Source organism: Rhineura floridana, chromosome 4 (genome assembly GCF_030035675.1).
Source record: "Rhineura floridana isolate rRhiFlo1 chromosome 4, rRhiFlo1.hap2, whole genome shotgun sequence".
Lineage (NCBI taxonomy): Eukaryota > Metazoa > Chordata > Lepidosauria > Squamata > Rhineuridae > Rhineura > Rhineura floridana.
In genome coordinates, this window is record NC_084483.1 from 85733894 (window position 1) to 85750909 (window position 17016).

A 17016-nucleotide genomic window follows, 5' to 3' on the forward strand; every position below is an offset into this window, starting at 1 on the left:
TCCCTTTGTAATTTGCATGGTTCACATGACTTTGCAGGCAAGCAGAAGCTATAATGCAGTTTTCCCCTTTAAATCTGCATCAACCCAATCCAATTATAATGCGAAAAGGAAAGGAAAAACCATCTCAGCTTCGCTGCGCTCCTCCATGTAGGCACTTCATTGCAATGTTTTTTTAGGGGGTGGGCTCTCTTATGCCCCATCGCCTGCTCCCCCTCTCTCTCTGCCATCTGCAAAAGCTGCCACAGCTGCTGCCTACTTTGCCTTTCACTCACTCCCCCCCTCTAATCAGTTTCATATAAGTTCATGCCAATTGCACCCCAACACTCTCCAGGCTTCAGCTGGAAGAGGCATGCAATTGACAAGAAACAACGAAACTGACAAAAGAACCTTCCCCTTCTCCATTAGCAATATCTAAACATGTTAAATTGGGGGTGGGGCCACAACAAAACAGCGTACTAAATCTTTCCAGAGGAACACCTACTTGCATGAAAGGAAAACAGCAGATTGGAAGCTACCATTGAGCAAGAAGTGTGGACCTTGAAAAGCTATTGCGATGGTAAAAGCAGCTTCTTTAGTACTAAGTTAGGCTCGCATATGGATAAGCTCATAGACTCTTATAGGCAAGGGACAAAAATAGGATAGTTTTCTAGCATTTTCCTGGGTAGAAAGCAACCCGGCCTGGGAAGGCAATGTGTGACTGAGCAAAAATATTGCCTCACACTGCATCATTACTATCCTCAGTCCTTCTCCTTAATGTTGAGCCACCCCCATCCACAGTTGCTCACCTTCACTGCAACTGTTGTCTCATCCAGATGCTTGGGCCAGTGAAAAGAGCAACTGACTACTGGGTGCTATTATCCCAATAATACTCTTGCAGACTGTCCAGAAGCTGCGGAGTGCTGCTGCTCTGTCATTGTACAGTGTGGAAAGGAGAAATCATATTGCTCCTATCGTCAGGGTACCATGCTGGCTACCTGTAAGCCACTAGACCCAATTTAAGCTGCTAATACTAATGGACAAAATTACTTGGGGCCCAAGTAATTGAAAGAGCACCTTCATCAGTAGCTTCCAACCCAAAATCTGTGATCTGGGAGAGAGGCCCTACTCAAGGTCCCATCAGTAGGAGTACCATGAAGAAAAGGTACCTGAAACAATGCATTCTCAGTGGTGACACCCCCAACTGTGGAACTCCTCTGTACATACATTCAGGAAAAGTGTAAAGACTTTCTTATTTATCCAAGCTCATGTTTTACACTGCTGGTTTTATCTCCTATCTGCAAGATGTTATAGAGAAGGAAGAGAGCGAAGGAGGCAGGCAAGCACTATCTGAGCCTGCACCAGCCAGACTGTCCCCTGCTCCCCACTCCCGGTCCAACAGGCAGCATGGTACAATTGGACACTGCCTTGGGTGCCTTGGCAAAATATGGAAATCTATTAAAGAAAGAAAGAAATAGTGCTGTTATTATTATTATTATTTATTGTATTTATATACCGCCCCATAGCCGAAGCTCTCTGGGCGGTTTACAGTAACTGTTTTATATTTTTAATGTAATTTTATAATTGTGTGATGCCCTGGGTTCCCTTTGGGCAAAAGGATGGGTTATAAATTTGAAATAATAAATAATGAATGTCAGTAGAATATATTGGATATTGCTTGTGATATCACAAACTATTGATGCTGATGCCATTTTCAATATCTTTTACATGTTCTATTTTTTATTTTTTTTAATCTTTAGAAGGGTGAGCACTCCCCCTTCCCTTCAATTCAAGAACAGAAGCAGCATCTAGTCATTTAGCCAAAAAAGGAAAAAGGGCAGTGAATTCCTGAAATATTAACCCACTATCCCCCAATAACCCCACCCTGCCTCTGACTTTTCCTTGTTTCCTCTCATTAAATTTGTTTGATGTCTGTGCCATATGACCCCCTCCCTTCAGATTTATAATATAACTCTCCCCAAAATAAAAACAAAATGGCAGTGTCAACTTTGCTATCCACTTGGTGAAATTAGTATCTCACTGTAGCAAAGCTTTTCTTTTCAGAGATCTGTGTCAATTTTACTGATTCATTTGAGTCTCTGTCTACAGGAGTGGGATTAATAAAGGAAAATCTGAGTTGATGAAGCATTCACAAAACACAAGGTGCCACTTGCAAAGCAATTTTACAAAACATGAGGTGGCACTTGAATAGCAATTTTATAATTTTAGAAATTAGATGTCTTTTTTTAATCTTGAAAATCATATAGAATTACATACCTTCTTGTAATGTATATGAATTTAAGCAATATATACAAATACTGGCTTGGTTGTGGTTGCAGGGGAAGGTGGATGAATATCGCCTAAGGATGAACCAACGTATGTTTGAAATTATCAGTGAAGTGAGAAGGGAAGGAGTGGACAAAATGATTGACTTGAAGAAAAAGTTTGGCTCCACAAAAGATAACAGCGCACTCAAAGAACATTTGGCCCAGGTAAGCTGGTATATAGTGGGTGTGGGTGAGATTTTTAAAATCTGTTTTCTAAAATACCCAATGCCAAAAGAACTTGGAAGAGCACATTATTGATGTTGGAGAAAGTCTCCTCCTACATGAACCACTTTGGGGACTTAAATCACCTGCTGAGGGCCTAAAGCTGAAGCTTTTCTGGTCTGAGGTAGGGGCTGGCATCTGCAAGAAGCAAACCCAGTAGTTGCAGTTCATTTCTGAAATGCTTTTCATGTAGAGACGTACTGCAGGGACACCCTGCTGGTCCTGTTTTGTTTCCCCAAAAGCAATATAATGTTTGCTATTTTCTGCTGTTTAATAGGTGTTATAAGAGTTGGTTTTAAGTGATTTTCGTATGTTATGGTTGTTTGCTGGTGTTGCATGGTGGCCAAGGGAGCAAGGACCAATCAGGAAATCCCTGGTGTGAATCTTGCTCTGTCATCATGAACTTAATGGATTGCTTTAAGCCAGCTGTCTAGTTCCTCTCCACCTGCGATATGGAGAGTAATAATGCTGACTCACTTAACGTTTGTATAATGCTTTCAGGAGTTCATAGTGCTTTGCATGCATTATGTACTTATAATTCTTACAACAACCCTATTATTATTATAATTAGCCATTGTCTACGGACCCAAAGTTGTGTGGAATATTAGCTGATAAATAAATATGAGTTGGCTTGAAACCAACAAAATAAAATTAGTTTGAAAGGCTTGAAGCTGACAAACATCTGTGTTTAAAATATGTATATAAATATACATTTAAAAAGTACATTTAAAAAAATACTATTTTATTATTGAAAATTTAAATGTAATCATGTTCCATGTGATAAGCCAAAGTCACTGGTTTTGGATCATAGCCACAGAGTAAGTATTTTGTTTTCAGTTAAGGGTTCATTGTTATTGACGTGCAGTTTATAGTACCTTGAGCTTCTGCTGAATGTTCACGTTTATTTCTTCACAAGTATAGGCTCTGATGCTTATTCTTAGAACTGCATAGTCAAATAGCTGTTGGAGAGATGGTGAGTTTGTCAGAACCTTCCCTTGAGAGGAACTGTCTGCCTTTATTAGCAGGGGCACTTGCAGGAGTTACAGGATGAAAACAGCCATTTGAGGGTATTGATATGCAAGCTGAAGGCTATGAGCTGCTGGAAAGAAACAATGCAAAAAGCACACTTGCCTGCTATGGTGAGAGAAATGGAGAAGGTGAGAGCCCCTACAAAAAAGCATGTTGGAATAGTTATTCTAAATAATTCAAATAATAGGAGTAACTTGTTCTTTAGTGACAAGGAGCCAGAAAAAAGGAGAGAGAGAAATCCCAAAATGGTGTAAGCAGATTTATTTCTTGCTTAAGAAATCTGCTTACAACATTTTGGGATTTTTTCCCTTCTTTTCTCTCTTTTTTATTTTTTTTTATGCTGACCGGTTTTTGTAATCTTTAGTGACAGGCTTCAGTCACTTGTACTTGGTTAGCCAAAGTAATGCCAGTGAGTGAGTGCATAGAGAGTGAGTTGCATCCTGATAAATCCTCCATTTAATCTTTAACCAACAAAAAAGTTTGAACTGCATGTGAAGTCCCAGGGCCAGTTCAAGCAGGCAATGACTAACCAGCAAGCCATCAAGTCTGCATGGGCATCATGCAACTTTGTGTGTGGTATCTAGGGATGGATGAATGTGCCAATTTCAGTTTTTCTCAGTTTCTCATTTTTCCAGTCTTTACGTTCAGTCCTCCACAGTTCCATATCAGTTTGCAATTTTTTTGTGGAAAAGAAATCCTCATGAAATTTCACAAGCATTTTAGTGGGAATTTCTCCCCATATATACTCATTTTTGCAAACCATTTTCCCTAATATAATGCAGTTTTTGAATGCTGTTTTCAGTAATATGCAGTTTTTGTATGCTGTTTTTACTAATATATGTATTGTATGCACACCTTCCCCTAATATACACATTTTTGTCCACATTATTTGGTTGGAGAATTCAGGGCAGTGCAAATTTTGAAGAACAGCTGTGTTTTGGTTCACATATTATTTCAGGAAGTGCAACTTAGGAAGGTTCACGTTAAAAAGCAAACCAAACCAAATTTCTCCTCTCATATGGCCCATAGTAAACAAGTCTCATATGGCCCATGGTAAAAGGATTGCCTTTGTTTTCAGACAATTTGCTTTAAAAGAAAAAAAAGTCAGGTAATCTCAACAGATTTTCATTATGTTTCCCTTTGAAGAGAGATGGAATAATTATACACATGCCCTAGGTTAGACATGAGTGCGCATGAGCGGTGAGTTGCATATAAATTACAACACAATTGAAACCCAAGATCTGCTGGGATGAGAGAATTTGGATACAGTGGATTTGGAGCTGGACCAGTGTAAGTCTCTCACCCCAGCTGAGCCAAAGATACGCTGGTGATAATCACTCACTCTGGCTCATCCAGCAGAATTTAACCTGGCAGAATTTATGTGGGTTTAAGTGTCAAAAAAAGGGTCATTCTGGGGGTGTGGCAGGGGGAGTGGCAGGGGCAGGACAGGGCAGGGAGATATTTACATCTATTCCAAACTCCCTTCAGCTCTGACAAATGACCTAGCAACCTGGCAGACCTAGTAGACAAAAAGGGTGGTGCAAGTCAAACTCTTATTTTATTTATTTATTACATTTATATACTGCCCCATAGCCGAAGCTCTCTGGGTGGTTTACAGCCCAGATAAATTTTATTTATTATTTGAGTTATGTCCCGTCCTTCCTCCCGGCAGGAGCTCTGGTCTCTTCCTGACTGGAGTTTCATTGAAGGGTAATTTAAACTGGCATAATTTAAACCAGCCTAAATTAGGATTTCTGTAATTAGGATTATTCTGTTAGTCAGTATGTCTAGAGGATTGTGGGTCTGATGAATGTGTGGACAAGAACTCAAAGTCTGCCTCTTTTTCTCTGCCAATTGAACTTTAATAGATTAGTTATGAAATGAGTAGATCTGGCTTTAACTTTTCTCCTTTGGTGGGTGACGTGGTCACATGATTGTCTTGCTACCGTTGGGAGAGGTCATCAGGAGTTTTGGAGTGCGTTGTCATCAGTATGCTGATGACACGCAGCTCTACTTCTCCTTTTCATCTTTTTCAGGTGAGGCTGTCGATTTGCTGAACCGTTGCCTGGCCTCGACAATGGACTGGATGAGAGTTAACAAACTGAAGCTCAATCCAGACAAGACTGAGATGCTGTTGGTGGACGGGTTCTCTGATCGGATGGTGGATATATACCCTGTCCTGGACGGGGTTACACTCCCCCTAAAGGACCGGGTTCGTAGTCTGGGAGTCTTTTTAGACTCTTCCCTCTCACTTGAGGCTCAAGTAGCCTCGGTGGTTAGGAATGCGTTTTACCAACTTCGGTTGGTAGCCCAGCTACGTCCCTATTTGAGTAAAGAGGACCTTACATCAGTGGTACATGCTCTGGTAACCTCACGTTTGGATTACTGTAATGCGCTTTACGTAGGGCTACCTTTGAAGACAGTTCGGAAGCTACAACTAGTGCAAAATGCGGCGGCCAGATTGCTGACAAGGACCAAGCGGTCCGAGCATATAACACCTGTTCTGGCCAGCTTGCACTGGTTGCCAATATGTTTCCGGGCTAGATTCAAAGTGTTGGTATTAACCTATAAAGCCTTATACGGTGCGGGACCACGATACCTTGCGGAACGCCTCTTCCGATATGAACCGGCCCGTGCACTACGTTCTGCTACGAAGGCCCTCCTCCGGGTTCCAACTCACAGGGAGGCCCGGAGGGTGATGACAAGATCTAGGGCCTTCTCAGTGGTGGCCCCCGAACTATGGAACAGTCTCCCTGAGGAAGTACGCCTGGCGCCGACTCTGCTCTCCTTCCGGCGCCAGGTCAAAACCTTCCTATTCTCTGAAGCATTTTAAGTTACACTGATTTAATTTTAAAAATGCTTATTGTGTTGGATTGTTGCTTGTATTTTAGTATTGTTTTGTTATTTATTGTATTTTTATGCTGTTTTATGTTCACCGCCCAGAGAGCTATTGCTAGTCGGGCGGTATATAAATTTAATAAATAAATAAATAAATAAATAAAAATAAAAATAAATAAAATAAAATAATCATACAACTAAAAAAGTGTCCAATAATAGCTATGCCATCTGGTGTTCAGCCTGATTGCAGCTACATAATGCAAAATCAGAAGCTTGACATGTGCTGTAGTTGTAAGATGCCACTTCATTGCATTACATCTCACCACCTATAAATGGCTGTGTGAATCAACCCTCTGCCAAAAGCGCAGGCCAGGAGGATTACTTAAGCTAACCTGGCACTGTATATGGTTATTTTCCATCAGAAAGATAGTGACCTCTTAAACATATCCTTTAGTATCACAAAAACATCATGAAATTCAAACAAGTGGGACCTCTTTTTCCTCATGTTAAATGGCACAAACTCAAATAATTAAATATTTTGCAGGACACTTGCTCATAAGTAATCCAGTGCAGTTTTTGCAAAAAGGTTTGTGGCTTGAATCTCTACTTCACATCCTACTGAACCCTTTGCATTCACAGGAGGCCATTCAAAACAAAAAAGAGTATCTGAAATCCAAGTTGATGGCAGAACAAGAGGCAATTTTATTTCAGCAGCAGCTGCGGGCTGCAAGGAAAGCTTTGGCACAGTCTCAGACTGAGAATAAAAGATTGAAGCAACAGCTAGACAAACAGGTACATAACCAAGCTTTGCTGCAAAACCTTCTATACAGCAAGTGAAATTATTTTCTTCCATTCCTGTTGCCTTCTGTGCAGTCCCCCCCCATTTTTAATAAAGTTTACTACTTTCTTAAATGATATGATAGATTAATCCTTGCATTCATATCTATAGCACATTCAGATCATCCCCTCTATTTGCAAAGCTCAGGAGTAAGTGTCCTTATGTAGCTAAAATAGCACTATTCATACCTGGTGTATCAGTAGAGGAAACCACAAGGTTTACAGAAGTACATCATCCTGCAACCCTATTGCAGGCTGGGCTGAAGCAGAGAGAGTAGCTTACAATAATCCTGCGATCATGTTATTTATTGCTTTTATCCTCACATTGCAGGTTAGGGAGCTGTGTTGAAAGACGGGTACTTAATCTGCAGTCCTGCAATGCAATGCACTGTTAATACTGCAGATCAGACTGGTTTGGATTTCCAGTCAAAAATCCCTCATATCTTTCAGGTTGTAGCAAAAAGCTCTCCTTACACCTCTTCCTAGGCCAAATTCAGTACAAAGTTGGATAAGCCTCATGCTCCATTCTCTTGCATGCACACTGGTGGCACTTTTAGATGTTCCAAAACAAAATAAGGTTTGCTCTCCTGTCTTTGGTGCTAACTTGTTTTTTCCCCATCTCCCTCAGCCACCGCTGGCCAAGATAACACTGACATACTAGGGATGCACTGCATCATTTTGTTGGGGGCCCTACTTGTCCATGCAAAACACATTACATAGAACTAGCCCATTTAATATTCTTGCGTATACTCTAAAGACAGATGAGTGGTTCTCAAAAGTGTTGCACACAGGACATCCTAAGTGTTGGCAATTGTAAAATATCAGTATTGCTTTATGCTGACGATCTAGTCCTTTTATCTCTGAATAAAATCGGTTTCAAAAGGATGTTAGCTAACTTTAGAAAGATTTGTAAAGAGGAGAAACTAACCATTAATTATTCAAAAACCAAGATCATGGTTTTTTTGCAAGAGGACCCCAAATTCCAACTAGTTGGGCACCAACAAGTTCACTCATTCAAATATTTGGCCTTATGTTTCAGTGTGAAATTGTCATGGAAACATCATTTAGACATAATTAAACTTTCATGTGCCAGATCAACTAGCCAAATTTGAAAGTTTTTTTATACCAGAGGGGGCCAACTAATTAATCCTGCGCTCAAGGTTTTTGTTGCCAAAATCACAGCCCAAATGTTCTATGGTGCAGAGCTTTGGGGGGAATCAGGCAAACATGAGACAGAGGTTTTGCAAACTAAGTTTATGAGGGCTTCCCCCCGGGGCTCCATCAGCCCACCTTAGAGCAGAACTTGGTTTACCCTCAATTTCAGCAAGAATTGATTTATCCTACCTTAGATATTGATGTAGATTAAGCAAGATGGATGATCAGCCCCTCACCAAGCTCTATTGGTTTGAGCAATTTAGGAATAGGGGATGGGCCCACCAGTGTCTAGCAAAGCTAGAGATTTATAACCTCTCCATGGAAAAATATTTAAGCCTTTGCCCACCCACACTAAGGAATTGGATCTTTGATCATGATGTGAGTCAATACAGGGCAACAATAGTTGCCGCACCCTTTTCTATCTGGTACCCCCAACTTAACGTTAATCATGCAAGATCCAGTTATTTTGAGGGTTTGACCTATGCACAACTTCGTAGGGCATTCACAGAACTTAGGTTTCAAGTGATGTCCTCTGCATATCTTGAGGGGAGATACATAGGAACCCAAACGAATGAACAGAAATGCATTTATGGGTGTGACCAGATAGAAGACATAATTCATTACCTGTTGTATTGTCCCTTGTATGAGGATCCCAGAAGGAAATTCTTGGCATATTATATTCAGCTATGCTCGGGTAGACCATCCCAGGAGTTGGTAGTGGAACTTTTAGCAGACAATTTTAAACAATCCCAGTCGCCAATTTTGCCTTGGCAGTGAAAAAGCTGTGGGGTAGCCATATTAAGAACTATGAAGTATATTCAGTTTTTAAATTGGATATATTCTGCTGTTGTTTTATTTGTTCTTGGAAGTTTTATTTTATTTTAAATTTTTTCTCTCTGTATTTTGCAATAAATATAGCCTATGGCTATAATGCAATAAAATTCATGATGATGAAGTGTTAAACATTAAGAGGATTCCTAATGTAATCAAGGAGTATGTGTGTGGGGGGCAATTAGGCTCATACTAAGTGGGGAACTGGCAAATCAAAAGAAGGATTGTGCTCTTTTTGGGCACAGGAGTTCCATGGCGCTTCCTACTTGGATTTTTTTTCTGCATTCACTTCAGTGTAGGAATAAATTGTTCTTAAATTGTTCTTAAATAAATTGTTCATACAAGGTTATGCTTACAAAGCGATCCCCTCCATTAGCAATTGGGAAAGTTTACTTATACAGGAGTTGCAGCCACACTATGTAAAACATTGGGATTTGTGATATGTACACCCACACCACAACTGAAGATTCCAGAGATGGCTTTAACCTAGAAATTAAAATCCTGGGGAGGGGGTGGAATAATGCTGCCATTAACTAACACAAGGGGCAGTGGGAAGGACAATGCAATCAGGAAAAGTACAGTATAAGGCTTTGCCGCCCTGGGCTCCTACTGGGAGGACGGTGGGATATAAATCTAATAACAAATAAATAAATAAAATAAGACTTCATCAGCAGTGGCTGAGAGAGGATTTTCATAGGAATTTACTTATGTTTCCTTGTCGATCCATCTCACATTTTGAGAACAGAATAAATATGACAAGTATTCCTTTCTTCAAGCATCACTGTTACCAGCTAAATCACAGATAGAAGGAATATATTACAGTTTGCCTCTTCTTAGCAAAACTGTTCAAGATCATTCAAAATGATTTTTTAAAAAAATACAAAGCTCTGTGAAATGTGAAAATGTATTTTTTCTTAATGTATCCCATTCCCCAACACAACTATCACAACTTTTATAGTAATTAAGATCTGATCATGAAAGGGGGGGCTTTTTTGGTGGTGATATCCTGCTTTGGAATACCCTTGAGAAGATTGCTGCTGGCATTGTATTATTTTTGGTGCCAAAGCTAACGTATTTTTATTTGCCCAGGCATTTAAATTTTACTGTATTTGGCTTAGCTGATCAAACATTTTTTTGGTTTATTTATTATTTCTCAGATCACAGCTGGTATAGCACAGTGGGGAGGAGAGCCTGGCTGGGAGTCCAGAGTCTGTGAGTTCAAATCCCTGCTTGTGTCTTCCTGGTGTCAAGGGCCAGCTAAACATCACCCCCACACTGAGTGGCTCAGGGGTTAGGTGCCCTGTCACCTGTGCAGCCATGGGCAAACTGCCCCCGGCTGGCAGTTGCGGACTGAGCAGGCCCTAGCCAGCTGGGGAGGACTAGCCTCAGAGGGAGGCAATGGTAAACTCCCTCTGAATACCGCTTACCATGAAAACCCTATTCATAGGGTCGCCATAAGTCGGGATCGACTTGAAGGCAGTCCTTTTCCATTTTTCATTGCTCAGATTTTATTATGTTTTGATTTTTTAATCACTTGTTTTAATATTTGATTTTTATTTATACCACCCTAGAATTCATGTTCTGGATGAAGTTGTGGCTTAGAGATTTACTGAATTAATAAATAAAATAGCCTCTTTCTCAGATACACAGGGGAATGCTTAGGGTGGAAGTGTGCCAACACCTACACAGTTGCAATATTTAAAAAAAACATTGATTTTCACAACTAAACTGATCAATAGTGACAAAGGTTAAATAATGCAATTGTAATACATATTGCATAGTTTAAAACAATGTCAGTACTGTCAACATAGTAAAGATTTAAACTAGGAATTCTTCAAAATAAAAACTTCTTGGCTAATAAATGTTTGCAATAAAATTGTCTTCCTCTGCCTTCTAAATGCCATCCAACTAAGTCATACTTAGGGTAAACCTACTGGAATAAATGAAATGAATGAGTATGATTTAGTTAGATATAACCCATGTTGAGGCTACCTCATGTTGTTGATATTTTCTGCAAAGGGACACTTGCTGCAGGAGGTAGAACACAGGATGAACCAAGAAATTCGGAAAAAGCAGCAATTAGATCTAATTAAGACAGCAAACTTGGAAAAAATGCTGGAAAACCTTGGTGAGAGAGAACTGAGACTTCAGTGCCTGACAGAAGAAACTGAAAGATCCTCTAAAACAAAGCAGCTTCAGGAAAAAAAAGTTCAAAAAGAAATCCAGCAAGTAAGCATATAAATACTTATTTTCTGTAATACTTGTACCAGGATTGATTTTATATATTAAAAGAGCAATCCTGATTTGACTGTGTCTGAGGTACTCCCAGGCAGGGGCTTAATACTGCAAATGGGCCATTCAGATATCCTAAACAGATTGCTGACTTTAAAAAAAAAACCTTACTGGATTTCCCCCAGAAAAGGTAAATCTAGATTTAATGGCACAAGAATATTGGATGCCAATGATGAGTGGACCCTGTGAAAAAACATGTATGTATGAGCAGCACCCATCTCACAATAAACACCCTTCTGGAAACACCCGTATTTTCATAAAAATTGCTTAACCGGGCAACAGCTAATTGTACTTGTACGTGGAAAGTTAGCAGCTCCCCATTCCTTCCTTAACTCTTTCTGGATTTCTTTTCAGAAATGGACAATAAAGATATAAAGGTTTGGAATTGTGTTGTTCACTAAGAAAAAATTAGTATCTTTTTAGATAAGAAGTCAGCTAACCCAGGAACGCAGTTTAAAACTGGATGCTTTCCAGAGGATAAACAAGCTGCAGCATCAGTTGTATGATTCAGAAGCTGCAATATCCCAGAGAAATTCCCCTGCAGGTATGAATAAATGTAGTTTGAATGACAGCTGGTTGCAACTAATTTTAAATTACTTCCTGAAAAATATCCAACTTCCACTGTTTTCACACTACACTGATTTAGCTCAGGGGTCCACAACTTTATAGGCTCTGGGGGCACATCTGGAAATCTAAGAACATTTCGTGGACACCACACAAATACCCATTTCACAGAAACAAAACTGATTACCCCACCAAAACAATAAACCCAGGCTGAACACCTACATCAGAAGCAATCCCTTCCAACCAAAAAACAACAAAAGGTTGTTTTTTAAGCCCTCATTAAAAAAAACAAATGGGGGGAGCCAGGGAGCCTTAGTGGGCACCAAGGGTGCGTTTGTCTGAGGGTGCCATAATGCATAGGCTCCACACTGGGATTTAGCCCATGCACCAAATGACGGCAAACGGTGCTCCCCTTAAAACTGATGAGCCTCCAGTAGGCAATACCAACGGGGAGGGGGACAAGCGGAGCATTAGAAGCCTCTAAGAAGGAGGGGTTAGGAGCCTTGACGTGAAGAAAAGGCGGTGGCAATGGCCCCATCTCACCTTCTAGCGTACAGGCATGGCTTTAAACCCCCTCCTGGCTGGGGATGGAGCTGGGCAGCAAGGTGCTCCTGGATGGTTATGGGAGAGGGATGAGGATGGTATGGAGGAGAGGGAAGACATGGTAGCTCCCATTTCCTCGATGAAATGCCATGGCCGGCCTGCAGCCTGCTTGGCCTTGGCACCTCAGATGCCTGCACAAAGAACCACCCAATCAGAGCCAGCAGGCTGGCTTGCCGCCAGCTCCCTCTCCCCTTGGCTGCTCACCTCTATGGTACTCAGGAGGATTGTCTCTTTGTTGTTCACCTAGCCCATCCTCTCCCCACCTCCCACCCTTGCTGCTAAAGTTACCGGAGAAAAAACAGGCATTTGTCCCTGCAAACTTAGCTTGCTTGAAGCTAGAAATTCTCTGACTTCAGATGTATATCCTGGATAGCGTGAATGCAGGAAAGAGAGAAAGACAGTAGTTCTTCCTCTTTGGCCATGTAGCGATTACTTGTGAAGCTTTGTAGACCCCTTGGAATAACTGTGGGCCCCCAGGGATCCATGGCCCACAGGCTGGGAACCGTTGCTATAGGCTATAGAATGCACTCATCTGTTAGATGACTGGGTACAAAAGAGAGAGTATTTTCTGTAGTGGCACCCAGACTATGGAATACCCTGTCATTGGCTGCTTTTCATAAGGGAGTTAAGACTCATCTAGTCCAACAAGTGTATTGGTGCTGAATAGATTATTTATTTGATTTCCTGGTGCATTTTAAAAAATGTACTCTTTAATTTTGTTTTAAATAGTTGACAGTAGATGTGCTCTTTTAGCATGTTTTTTAACGCTGGTTTATTCAAATTTAGCTACTTCTTTAGCACGGATATAAAAGGGGAATTAAAAAATACCCCTTTGAAATAAATACAAAGAACCACCTCTCTCTGTAGTTAGAATTGCCACTCAAAAGTTTTAAATGACTATGAAAGGTTAAATGGCCACATGATTCCACCAAAGTGGCTCATAGCACAAGGCTGTTAGTCTTGCAATGTTGTTGATAGTTTATCTGCGAAATGGGATGCAGAAGCCAAGATCCTTAAATGTCCCAAATAATGGAAAACAAGCTCTTGATTTAACAAATGTATCTAAAAACCTTTATATCTTTATGTGAGTGCATTCACTTATATTCGGGGATAGGGAACCTGTAGCCCTCTAGATATTCCTGACCATTGGCCACACTGGCTGGGGCTGATTACGGATAGAGTCCAACACAGCAACGGACAGACAGCGTGGTGGGGCTGCACTGTTCATCTGACCTGACCGCCATCCAGCTGAGTCACTGCAGCATATGGAGAGGTGGCGCAGTGTGGCAACAGCAAAGTTGGCATGGTGCAAGCATACCTGTGGACCCAGTCTGGCGCTCCTGCCAGCACATTTGTGCCACGCCAACCTTGCTGCTCCCATCCCCTTCTCAGTCCCGTTATGTTGGAGCGACTCAACTGGCTGGAGGTCAGGTGAGTGGTGCAGCCCCACCATGCCATCGCTGCTGGCCTAACATCTCCAGAGCCACAGGTTGCCCATCCCTGCCTTAAGTGCAGAGCTTGGAAAAGTTACTTTTTTAAACTACAACTCCCATCAGCCCCAGCCAGCGCCATGCTGGCTGGGGCTGATGGGAGTTGTAGTTCAAAAAAGTAACTTTTCCAAGCTTGCAAGTGCTTGAGGCTGGAAAGCAGAAGCCTCCCATTACCCCAGCCAGTTCATAGCTGCCATATGTAACCAAAGAAGTGGGACCTTGGACATTGTTCAGTCCCTTCATCTCCTGTGATCCAGCAGTAGATCAACATCGATATGAGGCTTCTGTGTGCAGAGTCTCACAGTTACCATTACAGGTCGGGGAGGGAGAAGCAGGTGCATGAGAAGAAATACAATCACCCACTTGAGACTTTTCTGACCCTCCCAACTGTAACTTTCCTACAGCCTCACCTGACTCAGGGGACACTCAGGAAAGGCCTGGTATGTGCAATGGGAGTTGAAAATAGCTCAAATTGGGCAGAGGCAGCTTGTACAAGCAGAGGTCAAGAGAGGCTTTTCATAGAGAACACGGGAAGCAGCATAAGAGTAGGTCAGAATATTTCTCTATATAGGCCAGTATTGTCTACAAGAGGTGTTACCATGGTGCCTGCAAAGGCCTGCAGTGGTGCCCCCCAGAGGTAGCCTAGAATCTGAGTTTTCATTTTTGAAAAAAGTAAGTCTCTGGCCCTCCTAGAATGAATGTTGTGGGGCAAAATGTGCAGGCAACCTTCTAAGTGATTTATGTGAAATAAGCCAGCCTGGCTGCTCCCACCTGTCAGTGTTATAAGCCAATAAGCAAAATCAGAGCTGTGTTATTTGGACATCAGGCGATAGGAATCTCCCCATGGGTCCTAAAGAGCTTCTGTTTCCCCCTCCCTTTTCCTGCACTTTTCCTGCTTCTGTCTTCTTTCCTAGTACTTGGAATCTCCATAGTTTGACTCTCCTTTTCCCCTAGCAACCAGGATACACCCTTCCTGTGCTGGGTTCACCAGTGCCTAGAAGTTATTTTCTGCAAATACTACAACCCATAAGTATGGTGAATGTTAAATAATCCCCCTCCCCGAAAGGCAAATGTGAAAACTTTGTGAAGGGGCTTAGGCGTATCTCTGTTTTACAGGAGTTAAGTAACAGGGACTCATTAAGAATTCAGTGTATAGTTAACTTACAGTACAATGGTATACATGTATACTCAGGCAGCAGTATTTGTGGTTAATGGGGCTTACTTCCAGGTAAGTGGCTAAAAGATGGCAGCCTCGCCTTTGGTTTAGGATTGGCATTAGGAGAAACAGGGTTCATGTTGATCAGTAATGCAGGCTATGAGACACACAGACAGGGTTTTTCAGTGAAAGAAGGAAACCTGCAATAAACGGGTTAAACAGAGCAAGAGGGGTTGCCAGGTTCCTCAAGGCCAGCAGGTGGTTGGCAAGGGCAACCTGGTAGATAAGAAGCTGCTCTTGCAGAAGCTCTGGTGTGGGGGGAAAGTCGTTTGGAGAGAACTGTGTTTAATGTCTTTTGTCAGTAAAGACTCTTACAAGAAACTTGCCTGGCCTGGCTTATTTATTGGATCTATTCGACACCAGAATTTCTTACTTGTGTGGTATCTATACACACGCACCGACAGGGGTTATGGCCCCAGCTTATCATACAAAGTAAGGGGTTCAAGTGTCGTTTACGTGACGTTGTTGCAGAGAAAAGAAAGTGCAAGAAAAAGGCAAGTAAAGAGTGGACAACATGGCTGTAAACCTGTCATCCGGGATGCCGATGGAGAGACTGAATGCTGTAAACTACTCCAGCTGGAAATGGAGAATGAGAGCAGTTCTGATTAAAGAAGATTTGAATGATGTCGTAGAAAACCCCCCTCCGGCAGCTCCTTCAGTAGCGTGGACGAAGAAAGACGAGAAAGCGAAGGCTTTTATTACTCTGGGGCTGTCTGATTCTCAACTGTTGCTGGTGAGTAATGAGCCGACAGCTAATCAAATGTGGGAGAAGCTAAGAGGCGCTCATGTGCAGCAAACTGCAGGGAGCCGGCTGTGTTTAGCGCGGAAGCTTTATCAGATGCGTTTTACAGATGAAGTGACTATGACAGAGCATCTGGCTGAATTTCGTAGATTATTTGCTGAACTTCAAGATAGAGGAGTACATCATAGTGACATTCAGATGGTCTATATACTGTTATCTTCATTTGATCAAAAATGGGATGTACTGGTCTCTAGTTTGGAGACTTTACCAGACGGAACTTTATCTCTGGACTTTATAGAGCAGAAACTTCAACAAGAATGGAATAGGAGACAAGAGAGTAAGAGGACTGAGATAAAAGAGACTGAGGCTGTACAACAACAACAATATCAAAGAAACAGGCAAGAGAATAAAATATGTTATTTTTGTGGGTCCCGAGGACATATACAGAGACATTGTTTAAGTAAGAAGAGAAATAACAGGGACTTTGGACATCGGAAACCAAGCGTGAACTTTATTGCTAAGGAGGATAATAAACTAATTAACTCTAAATGGCTTCTCGACAGCGGGGTGTCTAATTGCCTGATCACAGACTCTAGTTTATTTTACACATCAAAGCCAGTGCAAGAGAAGATTTATCTGGCTGACGGATCAACTCAGAACGCAATTGCAAGAGGCACGCTCAGGTTAAGTAATTTGGGAACTATATTGACAGATGTGTTATTAGCTTCTGGTTTAAAATATAACATTCTATCGGTGAGAAAACTAGCTCAAATAGGTTGTAAAATTACATTTGAAGGGAATAGATGTTTTCTGAGAAAAGATGGTGAAATCTGTATGCAAGGGAAATTACAGAACCAAATGTTTATGGTAGAGAGCAAGCTTGATGAACCCACA

At 41.5% G+C, this 17016-nt stretch overlaps 1 protein-coding gene across 5 annotated transcripts in view; it reads left to right on the forward strand.

The window, feature by feature from the left end:
* The window catches only part of LOC133383234 (uncharacterized), a 119556-nt gene that overhangs the window by 96465 nt on the left and 6075 nt on the right, over positions 1 to 17016 (forward strand). For 3 of the 5 annotated variants that reach the window (XM_061623545.1, XM_061623548.1, XM_061623547.1), the window contains exons 41-45: positions 2316 to 2468; positions 3548 to 3682; positions 7032 to 7184; positions 11235 to 11444; positions 11931 to 12051. In XM_061623545.1, the coding sequence (XP_061479529.1) occupies positions 2316 to 2468; positions 3548 to 3682; positions 7032 to 7184; positions 11235 to 11444; positions 11931 to 12051 (772 nt within the window). Of the gene's footprint in view, positions 1 to 2315; positions 2469 to 3547; positions 3683 to 5590; positions 5689 to 7031; positions 7185 to 11234; positions 11445 to 11930; positions 12052 to 17016 lie in introns of those variants that run through there. The other 2 variants (XM_061623549.1, XM_061623550.1) reach the window with 2 other exon arrangements.